Source organism: Macaca thibetana, chromosome 4, assembly GCF_024542745.1.
Source record: "Macaca thibetana thibetana isolate TM-01 chromosome 4, ASM2454274v1, whole genome shotgun sequence".
NCBI classification, from domain to species: domain Eukaryota; kingdom Metazoa; phylum Chordata; class Mammalia; order Primates; family Cercopithecidae; genus Macaca; species Macaca thibetana.
In genome coordinates, this window is record NC_065581.1 from 11,170,878 (window position 1) to 11,188,361 (window position 17,484).

A 17,484-nucleotide genomic window follows, 5' to 3' on the forward strand; every position below is an offset into this window, starting at 1 on the left:
AGAATGTAGATGTGGTTGATGGGGAAGCATCTAAAACCCAGGCAGGCTTTCACTGATTCAGGGTTAGGAAACCACATTGGTCTTCCTGATGGGACATGAACTAACTCAATATCATTGACTCTAAAGCAATAGCCTGCTATGGACTTAGAAGCTTGGCTTTTCAGTTTGTTCTCTTTCTATGGAACTGCAGATATTTCTGTGAACTGATAATATTGACTTGAAAAATAGGAGCATTAAAGTTAGTTGGGCAGGCCGGGCGCGGTGGCTCAAGCCTGTAATCCCAGCACTTTGGGAGGCCGAGATGGGCGGATCACGAGGTCAGGAGATCGAGACCATCCTGGCTAACACTGTGAAACCCCATCTCTACTAAGAAATACAAAAAACTAGCCGGGCGAGGTGGTGGGCGCCTGTAGTCCCAGCTACTCGGGAGGCTGAGGCAGGAGAATGGCGTAAACCCGGGAGGCGGAGCTTGCAGTGAGCTGAGATCAGGCCACTGCCCTCCAGCCTGGGCGACAGAGCGAGACTCTGACTCAAAAAAAAAAAAAAAAAAAAAAAAAAAGTTGGGCAATGTTTGCCTCTTTTTAAAATCAACTTTATTCAGGTAAGGCTTATATACAATAAAATGCACCTATTTCAAGTGCATTTTATAATAAGTTTTGACAAACTTATGCATGCACACAGTTACTGCAAGAGTCAAGATATAGATACTGTGCTGGCAGAGGAAAGCCTAGATAGTGGCAGTACAATAGCCACTAACCACATGTGGCTATTTCAAGTCTAATGAACTAAAATGAACTAAAATGAAAAACTTCCTCAGTTTTGCAAGGTGTGTTTCAAATCCTCAGTAGCCACATGTGACTGATATTCAGCATATTGGACAGTGCAAATGAAAGACATTTTCACCATTGCAGAAAGTTCTGCAGTGTCGGACGGTGATGAAATCAAATCTATCCATCCTACCAAAAGGCTCCTTCGTGCTCTTTCTCAAAAAATCACCAACCCCTACCCCTGGCCTTAGGAAATCACAGGTCTAATTTTTGCCACTACAGATTAGATTCCTGCCTTCTGAAGGTTCATACAGAAGTCCTCTTTATTTGCCCGGCTTTCATTTAGCATGTTTCTGAGGTTGATCTGCTCACGTTGTTACATGTCTAATTTGTTCACTCGTTTTCTTTGCTCAATAGTATTCCGTTGTATAAATAGACCACAATTTACTTATCTACTCAGCTGTTGATGACGTTTTGGTTGTTTCTAGTTGGCACAATTACGAATAAAGAAATTAGTTTTTCATATTCATGTATGTTTTCGTTGTTTTTTTTTTTGGGTAAATACCTGTTGCGGGAAGTCAGGGACCCTGAACCGAGGGACCAGCTGAAGCCGCAGCAGAAGAACATAAATTGTGAAGATTTTATGGACATTTATTAGTTCCCCAAATTAATACTTTTATAATTTCTTATGCCTGTCTTTACTGTAATCTCTGGACATAAATTGTGAAGATTTCATGGACACTTACCACCTCCCCAGTGAATATCCTTGTGATTTCCTATGCCTGTCTTTAATCTCTTAATCCCATCATCTTCTTTGTAAGCTGAGGAGGATGAATGTCGCCTCAGGACTCTGTGATTGTGTCAACTGCACAAATTGTTTGTAGAGCATGTGTGTTTGAATATGAAATCTGGGCATCTTAAAAAAAGAACAGGATAACAGCGATGTTCAGGGAACAGGAGAGGTAACTTTGAACTGGCCGCCGGTGAGCTGGACGGAACAGAGCTATATTCCTCCGCTTTCATAAGCAAATAGGAGAAATTTCGCTGAATTCTTTTTCTCAGCAAGGAACATCCCTGAGAAAGAGAATGCGCCCTGAAGGTAGGCCTATAGACAGCGTCCAGTCTTTTACGGTCGAAGTCAATGGGATGAAATAAGCCTCGGTCTCCTATGCTGCTCCCAGGCTTACTAGGATGGGAAAATTCCCACCTAATAAACTGTGGTCAGACAGATTACCTGCTCTCAAACACTGTTTCCTGATAAGATGTTATCAATGACAATGTGTGCCCGAAACTTCATTAGCAATTTTAATTTTGTCTCATCTGGTGGTCCTGTGTCTCGCCCTGCCTCCTTTGCTTTGTGATATTTTATTACCTTGTGAAGTGTGTGATCTCTGTGACGCACACCCTATTCGTGCACTCCCTCCCCTTTTGAAAATCGCTAATAAAAACTTGCTGGTTTTACAGCTTGGGGAACATCACGGATCCTGCCGATATGTGATGTCTCCCCCGGACACCCAGCTTTAAATTTCTCTCTCGTGCTCTTTCCCTTTATTTCTCAACCCAGCCGAGACACTTGGGAAATAGAAAAGAACCCACGTTAAACATCGGGAGTGGGTTCTTCCGATATTACCTATGATTGGGATTGCTGGGTTATGTTGAAAGCATATGTTTAACTTTATTAGAGGTTACTAAACCATTTTCTAAAATGATTGTACCATTTTACACTCCTACCAGCAATGGAGGAGGGTTCCATTCTTACCAATTATTACTGGTTTTGTTTTGTTTTGTTTGCTTGTTCTATTAATTACTGAGGGATGAGTGTTGAAATCTCTACCTATCATTATAGATTTTCTATTTGTCCTTTCAGTTATATCAGTTTCTGCTTCATGTATTTTGAGACTTTGTGATTGGTACACACACATTTAGGAATGTTTGTTTTGTCTTTTTTATGAATTGATCCCTTTATCATGAAATGCCTCTCTTTGCCCTTGTTCTGAATTCTACTTTGTCTGTTAATAATATAGCTGCTCTGACTTTTTAAGAAAAAAAATTAGAATGTGCATAGTACATCTCTTTCTAGCCCCTTGTTTTTAATTTATCTGTGTATTTTTATTTAAAGCGAGCATCTTTTAAATAGCATATATTTGGTCTTGCATTTTAAAATCCAGGCTGAGAATCTCTTAATGGGAGTGCCTAGGCCATTTACTTTGAAAAAATTAATGAAGAATAAACTACACATATTTAAAGTGTACAATCTGAAGAGGTTTGGTATGCATACACCTGTGAAACCATCACCACAATCAAGACGGTGGACATTGCTTTCATTCCCAAGTTTCCATGGACTCCTTTGGAATCCATTCCTTCCACCATTTCTCTCTAGACAAGCACTTATGTACTTTTTGTCCCTATAGATTAGTTTGAATTTTGTAAAATTTTGTATAAATGGAAACATAGCATATGTATTCTTTTTGTCTTGTTTCTTTTTTGTATCATAATGATTTTGAAGTTCATTCATGTTGGCTATTTGTTGCAATATTTTTCCTTTTGATTTCTGTGTACTATTCCATTGTGTGGATATACCACAGTGATTTTATTCATTCACATAGATGAACAAACATTTGGGTTCTTTCTAGCTTTTGCTATTACAAATAGTGCTGCTATAAATATTTTTATGTAAGTCTTTGTATGGACATATGCTTTTATTTCTTTGGGGTAAATACCTAGAAGAGAAATTGTTAGGTCATAGGGTAGACATAGATATAACTTTTCAGGAAATTGCCAATCTGTTTTCCATAGTGTTTGTATCATTTAACATTCTCACCAGTAATGTACAAGAGCTACGTTTGCTCCCCTTTCTTGCACCAACACGGGGTATCATTAGTCTTTTTAATTTTAGTGATTCTATTTGGTGTGGTGTTTATTTACTTTTTCCATTTACCTACATATGTCTTCTTTTATGAAGTTTCTTCTCCAAATTTTTGCCGTGTTAAAAAAATTTAGTTTTTTGTCTCCTAAGTCTGATATAAGTCCTTGGCTGATAGATGTGATGTATTTTCTTCCATTCTCTGGCTTGACTTTTGGTTTTTTAATGGTATCCTCAGAAGAATAAAAGTTTTAAATTCTGACGGAGTCCAATATATCATTTTTTTTTCTGAGTTAAGTTTTTAAAGTGTTTCAAATATGGAACTTTTGTCTACTTAAGATAACAAAGATTTTCTCCTATGTTTTCTTCTAGGAGTTTTAAGTTTTACATTTAGGTCTGTGACCCATTTGGGTTAAATTTTTGGGTAGAACGTAAGGCACGTATTCATTTTATTTCATAGATCTAGTTGTTCCAGCACCATTTTTTTTTCAGAAGACTTTCATTCCCTTATTGAAGTGCCTTGACATTTTGTCAAAAATAAGTTAATGCTTATATGTGTGGGCAAAATGGTACATGATACATTTAAATAAATTGTCTGTAAATCTCAGTGGGATACCTGAATGAAAGAGTGAGCAACCATTAAAAATGATAATTACATGGTTACAAATCTCTTGTTTTCATTAAATACAGTTTGCTTTAAATTATTTCTTTATGACTATTCCAAAATAAATAGAAAAATTTTCTTATGGCCGGGCACGGTGGCTCAAGCCTGTAATCCCAGCACTTTGGGAGGCCAAGACGAGCGGATCACGAGGTCAGGAGATCAAGACCATCCTGGCTGACACGGTGAAACCCCGTCTCTACTAAAAAATACAAAAAACTAGCCGGGCGAGGTGGCGGGCGCTTGTAGTCCCAGCTACTCGGGAGGCTGAGGCAGGAGAATGGCGTAAACCCAGGAGGCGGAGCTTGCAGTGAGCTGAGATCCGGCCACTGCACTCCAGCCTGGGCGACAGAGCGAGACTCCGTCTCAAAAAAAAAAAAATTTTTTTTCTTTGATTCTAAAAACCACATGACTGGTAGCACCCATATTATGAAAACAAATCATCCTACATGTTACTGAATGTGTGGGTTTTTTGGGGGAACACAAGCCTTGTTCCAGATATTTGAATTAGATAGTGTTCACAGGTTCCAGAATTTTCTTTGAATGCAAATACACTTGGAAGTGACACATATACAAAAAAAAAAAAAACCCTCAATTTTCCTAAAAAAATCCAGACCTATAGCATTGCTAAAATAATCGTAATTTAACTTTTTATATGAGGAGTACCAAAGTAAGCCAATATTTAATTCTGTGACAGAGGAGTATGAAAAAGAAAACCCAGTGGCTATGAAAACAGAGATCTAAAAATTTAATGTTTTAAAAATAGCCTCTACATACAAGATGGCAAAGAGTAATACAGATTGAACATTTTGGTTTTAAAAATGTGAAATGTCTCTACTTAGCATAGATCAATCAAGTCAGCCATCTTCTAAGAAATACACATTATACAATGAAATCTACAAAGACGCACTTTAAACTTCAAGTGTTGTTGATTTTCAGCAACCCTCTTCCCACATAAACATTTCCTTGTCATGTAACTTATGACTTTTAGTCTTCTTTTGGCAGAGTAGGACTTTGAGAATTGTAATAGCAGTGGTTTTGAAAAGCACCTTCTATGATCATTTATTTCCACTGATTTTTTTTTAATCACTCTGAGATGCATTCTTGTTTTTTAAATCCTTTTCTGTTCCAATGATTTGGTTGTTTAAAACAAGCAAGCTTAATTCAGTCAGGCATATATTGCAATTAAAAACATGTTTCCAAATAGGCTGGAATAAAAATGCTAAATAAGAATTGGACCAAAAGATCATAGATAATGTGCTTTTTCTCTTGGTAATATGTAAATACGTTTACCCATGGGGTAGAAGTATTTCGCTTGCCCCATGAAGAACATGATGGCTTGTGGTGTTTGTGCTATGTCAATACTAACAGGTGTGAGGAGACAGACTATAGAATGGATACTGTGACTACCTGTGAGATAGTGGTAGGGGTTATACACATCGGCCACAGGAAATTGTAAAAATTAGATGGACGCTGTGTGGCTAGCCACTCTTGAGTGTCAGGTCTGCATATGTGAGTTTTAAAGACGGTGCAAGACAGCAATAAATTCCCTTAGAAAGCAGGATACATCCTGGTAGCTCTGTAGTTCCATGATCAAGGACCTGGCCAGTTTCCCTCAGGTAATGGGGGTAGTAGCACCAAAGTGAATATTAAGAGTCAGAAAGGCCTCTACTTGTAACTGGCGGATCAAAGCATTCCCCTGTTTTGGTGAACAATCATAGTCTGATACGCCTTTGTGAATCCTTGCTGCAAATATGGTTTTTACAACTCTAAAAACATCTTTTGGAAAACCTCATGACTGAATCACTCACAAATGCAGAAGATCGAACAGCCCCAGGGAGGCAATTGCCCTCCTTTTATTGTAGCTGTCTCTCAGTATTGAAACAATCCAATCCTAACTGTGGTCCTGGCCTCTAAACACGCAGGTCTCTCCTCCCTCCAGCACCTGAACTGTCAGAGCTTGGATTCACATACATATTCTGAAATTTGCTCTGCAAAAGGGCTTTTGGGCACTTGGCCATCATGTGTTTAAGATGATCAATTTTGAAAAGAGTTTTCAAAACAAGAATAAGTCGTGCTATGTCTCATGATTTGGAAGGTGAACATTTGCAAATATACTATACTTCTCAGATTTGGGAGTGCCAGGCTCAGAATCACAAGGACATGGAGAACAATATTATAACCGGCTGGTATGTTTTTAACAACAACAAAAAAATGCAGCATTAGAAGGTGCTTACTAAGGTGCTTCTTAATTCATTTTTTTTTTTTTTAATGAAATGCATCAGACAAACATCTACAAACAAACATGAATACACAGGCATACAAAAGCACGTGGACAAGTCTCTGTACAGTTTATGTCTTAGATACTTCTATGTATACATAAGAACCACTCGGGGGAAAAAAAGATTTCCCTCTCCAGCTCCCTGAATTTCTGAAAGTTGTCTAACCCTTAAAATGTTAAAATATTCCATTTTCATATAAAATATCTACAAAAATAGATAATTTACAAAAACCAGATAGTATTTCCAGTTTTCCTTAGTAACCATTAACGCAGTCCCCTTCTTCTTTTTTTCTTCTCAGAACGTTGCCATCTCCAGCAAAGAGCGCTTGAACAGCTGGGCATTTCTAGAAAGGTCTGTCACTTGGTGCACCATTTCCTGCAGGGCCGTGGTACTCGGGTAATGGAGGGCGGCCATCTTGGTCGCCATGACTATAGTCTTGAGCTGCTCGCAGAGCTGGTTGCTGGAGTTCATGACTTTGTTGCGAATGTCCTGGGCAGTCACCTGCCGTGTCAGTGTGTCTCCAATGAACACCAGTTTGTGTGCACTAAGGATGACAAACTTGCTGTGTGCCACGAAGATTCGCGGGGGCTGGGCTGAGCTGACACAACTGAAGAGCGCGTCAATGGCGTTGAGAAGGGAAATGAAATGGGTCTCACATTGGTCATAGTAGAAGCACAGCAACTGTCGATCCTGCGCACTCACGCCGCCGTTTGTGGTGGGTAGGCTCTGAGAGGGCTTCCACTTCGAGATGTCATTCTCCACGGGCTTTGTAATCTCTTGTTCCAACAGCTGGAACTGGCTCAGCTGCAAGGAAGGCGAAAGTAGATCTCATTAGAGCAAGGGAATGTGTTGCAATGGAAATTAACCAGGGCTTGGAGTTAAAAGACAGGGATTTTAGTCCCTAATAACTGTTAGATGCATGTGAGCTTTGCAACCTGGGTCAAGCTGCCCTGCTTTCCTAAACTGTAAAATGTACACGTTGGGAAAGATGATCCTCAAGCTTAGACCTTTTATGATTGGACCACTGGTCTCTTGTAACCTCTGGCTAGAAGGCAGCATAGGGTTTAAACCGCAGCCCTGTTACCCATACCTTTATGGGGGTAAAATAGTTAACGTTTACAAAGTGCTTAGAATAGTTTGGTATGTAATAGGCTCTATGTAAATGTTTATTAATGTTGAGTGGTGGCAAGGGAAAACCATATGTAGTGACCTCCTTGTCAGGTAAGTCCCTGACAGTTTGCTCCTTCTCGGAGAAAGCCTCGACTATCTCAGGATGCTCAGATGAAATGGCCATTCATGACCCCTTTCTGTTTATCCTACTCTTTCTGTCAAGATTGATAGACATGTTATGATCCAGCGCTACAGGAAGATTAATGCATATAAATATATGAGCACTTAAGGAAAAAAAATTTCTGAAGAAGTCTGAATGGGAATTGTGCATCATAATATTTAGTCCCCCAGAGCTGTTAAAACAAGGGGGTCTCACCCAGAGTCAGATGCATCAGGTGCTGGCTTTCTTCCTTCCTTCCTCATTGCTCCCAAATGGTGTATTATTTAAATTGCAATATAATAATTTCTGGGGATTCCACTAAGACTCAGGAGAGACCTCTCTTCTGCAGGTAAGGACTATCTGTGACCTGAGCTTAGGACTCAGTTAATCTCCTACCTGGAGGTAGAGATGAGCTGGAGCAGTGATCACCTCACCCAGCTTCTCTGAGAAATGCATAGCCAGCTTTACTTTTCTAGAATCCATTTTCTTCTTAGGGATTGCTATGGTTTCAACAAGTTCCCCAAAGCCCTGCAATCTTACCTTGCCAGATGCCAAGGCAAACAAACAGGTACAAGGTGATATTCCAAGATATTTAATCATAATGGATTATATTTTATATATCTTAGGCTTTATGCAAATATGTTCATCAATGTGTCATACCATTAGATGGGCAAGGGGTACTTTCCCATTTTAGAGAGTAGTAACTGAAGCTTGGGGAGGTTACCTCACTTGACATAGTTGGTTGGCCAGAAATGATTAGAACTCAGATTTCCTAAATACAGCATGCTATTTAATGTCATTACATGCCATTTCACTTCATTTCATCTTGAAAGGCTTGCAAATAAATCCTCAATCCATCTCTCTTTATTTTTATGCCCTTGTCCTACCAATACTCATCATTATCTGCCCTACTCATACCCAACTTTTGAGTGAACATGCCCTGCCCAAAGTCCTCAGTAGATGGGCCTGGATATATGTTGAAAACATTGAATTCTGCTCTCGTACCCTTAGATTGGACCAAGGCCAGCCAAAGCATAGGCTTGTGTTGTTGGCGAGAGAGAGGTAGAGACACACACGCACAGAGAGAGAGAGAGAGAGAGAGAGAGAGAGAGAGAGAGAGAGAGAAATGGCCCAATCAAAATGGCCCAATCAGACTCTTCCTTAGGAATCTGATGAACAAGAGAAGGGAGCTAACCATCAGAAGGGGAAGCTGAGATGAGAAGCCATCTATAGAAGTTCTGAGTGGCCATTTATGGGTTCTGCAAAGTTACAGGGGAGCCAAATGAGTAGATAAGCAGAGAAAACCAGAAAATAGGGGAGGGTGAACAGATTTATAGGAAAAAAGCAAAGGAAGTACAAGAAGGAGAGAGAATGTACAGTTCTAGTCCTCACCAGACCTGGCTATATCTTCATTTTCTGTTACTGAATTCCCCTCCTATGACTTTACTGTAAACTTGCTTGCTTAGGCTAGCTTGAATGGGTCTTGTTTCTTGAGACCAAATGCCTTAACCCAAGTAGTCCTCATATGTTAGATACGCAGGTTTAGCCTTTAAAAAATTGCTGTTTAGATGTAACCCAGGTACACCCAGATGAACTAGCAAGGTCATAAACCTTCTCTTTGCTTTTAAACCCCATTCCATGCTTTAGAGCTGATTCTTGCCAGTGAGCTGGAAGAATCGAAATCATAATCTCTTGAAGTTACAACTCTCCTTAGTACTAGGTGGGAAATCTTTCCAACACCAAGCAGCTTTTGCTCTGATTGAACTTACCTGATGATGTTCCAGCTGCATCTTGTTTTGTTTCATGATATTCTCTTTTTCCAATAGCTCTTTCTGTTGCCTCTCGAACTCCTCCTTACCCTGTTAATTTTCAACATAAAGAACATTATTATGTCATCACTGTGATTCACTTATGCTAACAATTTCATTGACAGATGAGTAAATACTCTTTATTTTCCACTGACTTGGCAACATCTCAAATGCTCAGTGAGGCACTGTGAACCCTAGACAGGGGTGGCAGAAAAATAAAGCCCATTGCCATATAGGGTGCCAGCTTTCTGGGGCACCTTACAGTTTTCAGAGAGCTACTCATGATTCCCTTAAAATCTCCTATATAAATGTACTACTTCTCTGAGTTCTTTTCTCATAGATTATATGTGAACCCGTAAACCCCCAAACGCAGGTCTAAATGTGGTCCACCTCTCACTTCCAGTTCCCTCAAATCATCTATAGATTTCTGCTCCAAGGCTGTATTTCCCACTGTGCAGAGTCAGACAATGAGTAAGGTGAATGTTCAATGCCTCCATCCTGTCTCTCCACTCCCTCCCTCAGCACCAGGTGAGGCTCAGTTGGTAATATCATTAGAGGGCCTATTATCCTACTTGGTGAGTCTCCTCTTACCTGAGGTATCAATGGGATCTAATCCAGCCCCTTACACCATTCATTTTGCAAATGAGGAAATTAAGGCCCAAGGAGGTTGAATAAGTTGGTCACACAGTAAATGTCAGAGAAAGGGCTAGAGCTGAGTGAGTACTCAGGACTCTCAGTCCAGCGTTCTTCCTACTCTACAACACTCCCTCCAATTTGTGAACCATGTGGATTAACATTAATCGTGTGCTCTCCTTTGGTAGTCCAACCCGACATCCTTACAGGCATCTGTCTCAGGCTCCCTGCATGTGAGTGAGCATAGGTGTTTTATGAGTTCGGCTGTTTTACCTGTAGGTGGACATAATCGTAGTCATCCATCCAGCTCCTCTCAGAACCATCACTGCTGCTACAGTCAGGGGCCTGCTCCTTGCTCAGGCCTGGGGGCAGTGCCTTGTTGTGGGCCTGGGCCTTGTGGTCACCAGGATGCAGCAGCTGCCCCTGGGAGCCACTGTGTGGGTACTCCGTTGAGTTCATGATGCTCTCCGGCCCGTTCTTCAGATGCAAGCTGCCAGGGCCGGGTCTGAAGAGGGCCTCTGCGTTGGTGTTGATGGTTGTGGTGAGCTGCTTGGCGTCATCGGGCACCGTCTTTGCCACCATCACAAACCGGTCCAGATCGTCACACTTGTTCTGGGGCTTGTTGATGGCCAAGATATTCAGGGACCAGCTGCACTCATTTAAGTCGTGGCTGGTTTGACTCAGAATCTGGTGGGAATCTTCGACTCGCTGCAGCTCCCGCTTCATCTTGTTGTGGAGGACGAGTTCCGGGAGGCAGGCAGCATTTGCAACAGCTCCCTTAACAAAGTGGAGGTACTCCTTCAGGAACAGCTCCACCTTGTCCACCGCTGTGCGTATCTCATTGATGTGTCTTTCCATATATCCGTAACACCGCCAGTCGGTGGTGACCAGTGCCATTAGGCTGGAGACACCCATCTCCAGGGCCTGCTGAAGCCGCTGAAGTCTCTCGATAGCTGTGTCTGGATCCAGTAAGAGCCTTTTGTCCTGAGCTGGGGAGGCTGACAGTGAGGACTCCTTGGAGGAAGTGGACGACGTGGACATGTTACTCCGGGTGCTGCCTGTACTGGAGAAAGACAATCGGTTGATCCCATCCACCAAGTCCCGAGAGCCTTTAGCATCCGGCGGGTTATGCAGAGGGACATCATAAACACCATCCCTTTCTTGGGGGTTTGCTTTCTCACTGGTTTCTGCTGGTGGCTCAAGAAACTGAACGCCTCGGGGGACATCATATGCGTCGTTGTGAGAGCCCACTGACTGTCCCAGTTGCGGGGGTGGGTGATTCGGGGACAGGCTCTGGTGCCGTCGAGCTACGGGTTCTGCAGCTCCTGGAATGTCACAGTTGTATTTTACATGAAGGTCCTTTCCTGCTGGCTTGGCGCTGGTTGGGGGAATGTCATAAACCCCCTCAGGTCTGAGGTCTGCCCTTCCAACTTGTCTCATGGGAGGGGGGAAGTCATAGTCCTTTTCCCTAAGCCCTGCTTCATCCCGGCAAGCAGAGGGTGGAATGGCATATACCTGAAAAGCGAGTAGAAAGCGAAATGCTATTTATTGCGTTGGCTCGTGGGAGCATGCGGTCCCATGTGCTCAGTCCTATTTGCTGGCACTTTTTCGGTCGCCTTCCCCCGCCCCCCATGTTAGGCACTTCCAAGGTTCCCCACTATTCTGCTGCCACTTCCCTTGTCCTTTGACTAGTGTCTCCACCCACATGTTCTTGGTGTAGACTTGCATGTGCAACCCTGCTGGTTAAATTGCTCACCCCTGTGTTCCAGTCCTACATTTCTGACCACTTCCTGGGTATCCTTTCTCTGCTGATCTGTGCCGAGCAGCAGAGTAAGACCGGAGGTCTCCCCTGGTCTCTTCGGTTATTACACCAGCTGTGTGATGCTGAATGAGCTGCATAGGTGTCTGAAACACAGTCCCCTTGTCTGTAAAGTAGGGATTACCGTGCTCTGTGCAGGCATACCCCAGAGGGTAACAGAGTGAGTCAAACGAGTTCACCCAAACATACAGACTGAGAAAACTGTCAAACCCTCTACAGGCCAGGCGTGGTGGCTCACGCCTGTAGTCCCAGCACTTTGGGAGGCCAAGGTAATAGGATCACTTAAGCCCATGTGTTCAAAAAACAGCCTGGGCAGCATAGGGAGATGCTGTCTCCACAAAAAAATAAAATTAGCCAGGCATGGTGGCATGCACCTGAGGTCACAGCTACTTGGGACGCTGAGGTAAGAGGCAGCTACTTGGGAGACTGAGGTGGGAGGATTGCTTGAGCCTGGGAAGTCAAGGTTGCAATGAGCTGTGATTGCACCACTGCACTCCAGCCTGGGTGACAGAGCGACACCCTGTCTCAAACAAAACATAACAAAACAAAACAAACCCTCTACAAATATATATTAGTACTTGCCAAACTAATTATCTTCCCTGCCAAAGGGTTCTCCTTATTGGCCTCCCAATGTTTTTTAGTTGCGGCTCCTCAATATGAAATCCCTAGAGCTATCTTTAATGAGCCTTTCCTTTTTTGCTTCATTCCTTTACTCTCACCAAGACTACATTTTCCCCTTTTGGGTTTGCCTTTCTTGTTTTATTCCAATAAACTACTTACCCACCCTCCTCCCGACCCCATGCCCCTCGACACACAGACGCACACACACTCACACTCCTTTTTGCTGCTTTGTAGTCACTCACTTACCCCTTTTGTAGGCGGGATGTCATACACCCCTTGAGGTTTTATCTCTCCCACTGGAACTGAAAACACAGGGCCTTTCACTGATGAGGGAGGGATGTCGTATACCTGGAGAGAAACCCATGAGTTACCCACAATGGAAATGTCTTATACTTGTCATTTTTTATGCTCCTAAGCGCTTAATTACGGATTTATTTACCAGGTTGTGTACAAGCTTGATCTTTAGCAGTGCTCCATGTTATAACAAATTGATTACCTTTTTTTTTTCTTTATACATTTTGTGGTTTTTAACTTAGACTGAATATAAAAATGATTTTGGCCAGGCGCGGTGGCTCACACCTGTAATCCCAGCACTTTGGGAGGCTGAGGGGGGCAGATCACGAGGTCAAGAGATCGAGACCATCCTGGCCAACATGGTAAAACCCCATCTCTACTAAAAATACAAAAATTAGCTGGGTGTGGTGGCACGCGCACCTATAGTCCCACCTACTCGGGAGGCTGAGACAGGAGAATCGCTTGAACCCGGGAGGTGGAGGTTGCAGTGAGCCAAGATCGTGCCACTGTACTCCAGCCCGGTGACAGAACGAGATTCTGTCTCAAAACAAAACAAAACAAGAAAAAAAAAAAAAAGATGATCTTATGTGAAATATCTACACTGCCTGTACTTTAAAGTGTAGTTTAAATTTTCTACTTTCCGGCTGGGCGCGGTGGCTCACGCCTGTAATCCCAGCACTTTGGAAGGCTGAGGTGGGCAGAACACTTGCGGTCAGGAGTTCAAAACCAGCCTGGCCAACATGGTGAAACCCTGTCTCTACAAAAATACAAAAATTAGTCAGCTATGGTGGTGTGTGCACCTGTAGTCCCAGCTACTCGGGAAGCTGAGGCAGAGGCAGGAGAGTTGCTTGAGGCTGGGTGACAGAGGTTGCAGTGAGCTGAGATCGAGCCACTGCACTCCAGCCTGAGCAACAAAGTAAGATTTTGTCTTAAAAAAAAAATTCTACTTTCTGAAGTAAAATTGTAGAACATAAGCTCTCTTGGGTGAAATACTAGGATTTCCTGATAAAGCAAATCCAGAAAACATAATTTAAATAGCATTGGCTAAAGTGGCTACTGGATAGACAACCTAAATAAAGCTTTATATGACGTATATTAATACATAATTTGTGAACTCCATTTTCTCTACAGCCCTGAAGGAACACTACCCTTAGAAGCTCTTCTCCTCTTGTGACCTTGTTCTGGTACGCACCCCTTGAGTGGTATGGGAAGGAGGGATATCGTAGACGTCCTTTTGGTATCGGGATGGGTACTCGTATACGTAGCCATGGCCTGTCCTTACGGGGGTTATCACCTGTGGGAGAGAAGGCACAAAGATATAAATTTCCAAGCCTGAGTCATTGAATCTCCTTGCCTGCTAACCAAGTACTCATCCCTCAACTCTCCCTCATAAAAAGATAGAAAGAAACTGAAGAAAGAAGACACAACAGGAAGGAGACAAGTGGACACCAGGTCAGTAAACTTTTTTTTTTTTTTTGAGATGGAATTTTGCTCTTGCTGCCCAGGCTAGAGTGCAGTGGCACGATCTCAGCTCACTGCAACCTCTGCCTCCCTGGTTCAAGTGATTTTCCTGCTTCAGTCTCCTGAGTAGTTGAGATTACAGGTGCGCGCCAACACGCCCAGCTAATTTTTTTGTTTTTTAGTAGAGACGGGGTTTCACCATGTTGATCAGGCTGGTCTCGAACTCCTGACCTCAGGTGATCTGCCGACCTTGGCCTCCCAAAGTGCAGGGATTATAGGCGTGAGCCACTGCGTCTGGCCCAGGTTAGTAAAATTTTAAATCCCTCTTGAATCCCAATGAGAAACATATCCCTAAAATATCTCTGTCACCCTTCCTTGTGATCATCTCAGAGTTCATCAGATAGAGTTGATGCACTGTAAGCATATTTCTAAAATATACTTTAAGGGATACTTGCGTGTAACTTATGAAAGTCCTACAGGAGCATTTTGCATGTAAAGTACTGCATACTGAAATTTGCTTTAGGGTTCTGAAATGATTTGTAAAATGAATAATGCAAATAGAGTTCAGCCACTTAAAATTCCTCTCATGCCTTCCTCAGTATGCCTCTTCATTGGACATTATGATGATGATTATAACTGTAATTCCACAGCTCACCAGAGTACTTTTACAAAGCCAGTGCTCCAACTGTGCTATCCTTAGAAACCTCTGGGAGCTTTCGATCTAACTTATCAAACAAACAAAATACTGAGCCAGGGAGGCACCGGGAACAGAGTTCAGATCGCCTGACCTCTGGTCTCTAATCATTTTCCCATTTCCACCAGGAAAGAAAACATCCCCAACAGTACCTACGTCAAGGGATGTCAGAAGTCAAATAGCGTTCATCACGATGCTGGCATCTGGAACCAGTGCCAGTAAAATGAATCTTACCTAACAGCCTCCTGTTTTTCATATCTACATATTTCATTGGTGTGCTAAGCACCAGCAAAAAATTATTTGAACTTAACTCATTTGGAAACATATGTAATCCTCCAAGGGCTTCTAAATGCGCAGGGTCTTGTTTATGCCTAACCCCCACCCGTCAGGTCATTAACAGTGCCCATGTCAAGCATTGCCCACGACATTTTTGAGGAGACCAGACATTGCAAATTAGGAAGAGTTGGTTGTTCCCTAAGAAACCATCAACTTGTTATCCTTTCTCTGAAGTGAAAACTCTGGCGTCAGGCTGCCTACAAAACTATGTGAAAAATGCTCCACGTCCGTCTTATGCTGAAATGGGTGGAACTCAGCCAAATGCACCAATGCCCTTCTCCCCAGGGGCTCTAAAAATGCCTGAGTTCAATTTGGCTTTAAATCCCTAGTGCTTACGACTGATTATTTCTTGCAGCGAAGGTAAAGGAGATTAGTATGCACTCAAAATTTCCATTAAGTCTCTCCACTGTCTTGGGTTTAAAAAAGGAACCTATTGCTTTGAGGTCTGTTGGCATGGACCTCATGGAGCATACAGAACCACTTTATAGAGTGGCCACTGTATTGTGCATAGCAAACTTTCCTTTTTAAAGCAGGATGCCCTTTGCTAAAGAAAAACACACTGTGTTCCTAATGCCCTTATATGATTGTTTTTTTTATACTCACTATTGTCCAGGAGAGAAATGAAGATCTCCCCTTAGTCTATTTCACCAGCCCCTCTACTTAGAGGACTGTTTTGGCTTTATCATAGCACCTGCTCATAGTGCAGCTTTTGTTCAGCTTAAAAGTTTCCAAGAGTGGATTTTATCCAACGTTGCCAACTTAGCAATAATGCTAATGGAAAACCAAGGCTGGTTATGCTGAAGTCCAACTTAAGTGTTCCTCTTTCGTTTAAAAAACAGAAGGGGGCATGTCGGGTGCAGTGGCTCATGCCTGTAATCCTATCACTTTGGGAGGCTGAGGCAGGAGAATCACTTGAATCCAAGAGGCGGAGGTTGCAGTGAGCTGAGATTGTGCCACTGCACTCCAGATCTGTGCAAAAAGAGTGAAACTCCATCTCAATAAACAAACAAACAAACAGGCCAGGTATGCTGGCTCACACCTGTAATCCCAGCACTTTGGGAGGCCAAGGCGCATGGATCACAAGGTCAGGAGATTGAGACCATCCTGGCTAACACGGTGAAACCCCGTCTCTACTAAAAATACACAACATTACCCGGGCGTGGTGGCGGGCGCCTGTAGGGGAGGCTGAGGCAGGAGAATGGCATGAACCTGGGAGGTGGAGCTTGCAGTAAGCCAAGATTGCGCCACCGCACTCCAGCCTGGGCGACAGAGAGAGACTGTCTCAAAACAAAACAAAACAAACAAACAAACAAAAAACCCAGAAGGGGGCTGGGAGCTAGAGTGGGTGGCATTGGTGTCTGAAAATAGCACTACGTGACATATAAACACATAGCACGACCTCAGAAAAGGAAGGCAGGGTCACCGCCAAAGTGTTTCCTTGCCTTTGTGGATCTTCCCTGGCAGAGAGCGCCAATGCTTCCCGGTATTTAACATTTCACTTCCTGACAAATGTCACAGAACCCCAACTTGCTCTCTCTTTCTCATTTAGAGGATGCCTGTGGTCATCTGGTTTTTTAAAACTCTGCATTCCAAACCAGTCATTTTCCTTGTTTATGCATTCAAAGAAACAGATGGTGAAAACCACAGGGGGGAAAAAGCCAACTAGATACAGCAGCCCCTGCCCCCCTCCAGCCTTCCTGACATTACCATCTAATTCACGTTGGTCCACAAATGGCATTTAAATGGGACCAGCATTTTGCATCTGGTCAGACAAGTCCAGTGCAGCAATCCGCATTGTGACGTATGGAAGATCAGGGAGCTGGAAGTATTCTACTTTTGGACATTCTCTGCCTCGACCTGTTGCTTGGGTCACTTTCATGCCAATTGTGTGTTCTCTCCTCAGAGGAAAAGTGCTGACTGAGCTGTACCTTACAAAGTCTCCAGTTTTGTGGTTCATTAAGGCTTTTTCTTGCTG

The 17,484-nt window shown here is 42.8% G+C and overlaps 1 protein-coding gene across 3 annotated transcripts in view; it reads right to left on the reverse strand.

The window, feature by feature from the left end:
* Positions 1-5,016: 5,016 nt before the first annotated feature.
* NEDD9 (neural precursor cell expressed, developmentally down-regulated 9) overlaps positions 5,017-17,484 on the reverse strand; it is a 123,594-nt gene continuing 111,126 nt past the window's right edge. For all 3 annotated transcript variants that reach the window (XM_050789577.1, XM_050789578.1, XM_050789576.1), the window contains 5 exons: positions 14,211-14,312; positions 12,971-13,072; positions 10,558-11,799; positions 9,613-9,702; positions 5,017-7,377 (listed from right to left, as the gene is read on the reverse strand). In XM_050789577.1, the coding sequence (XP_050645534.1) occupies positions 6,868-7,377; positions 9,613-9,702; positions 10,558-11,799; positions 12,971-13,072; positions 14,211-14,312 (2,046 nt within the window). In that variant the 3' untranslated portion in view covers positions 5,017-6,867. The remainder of the gene's footprint in view (positions 7,378-9,612; positions 9,703-10,557; positions 11,800-12,970; positions 13,073-14,210; positions 14,313-17,484) is intronic.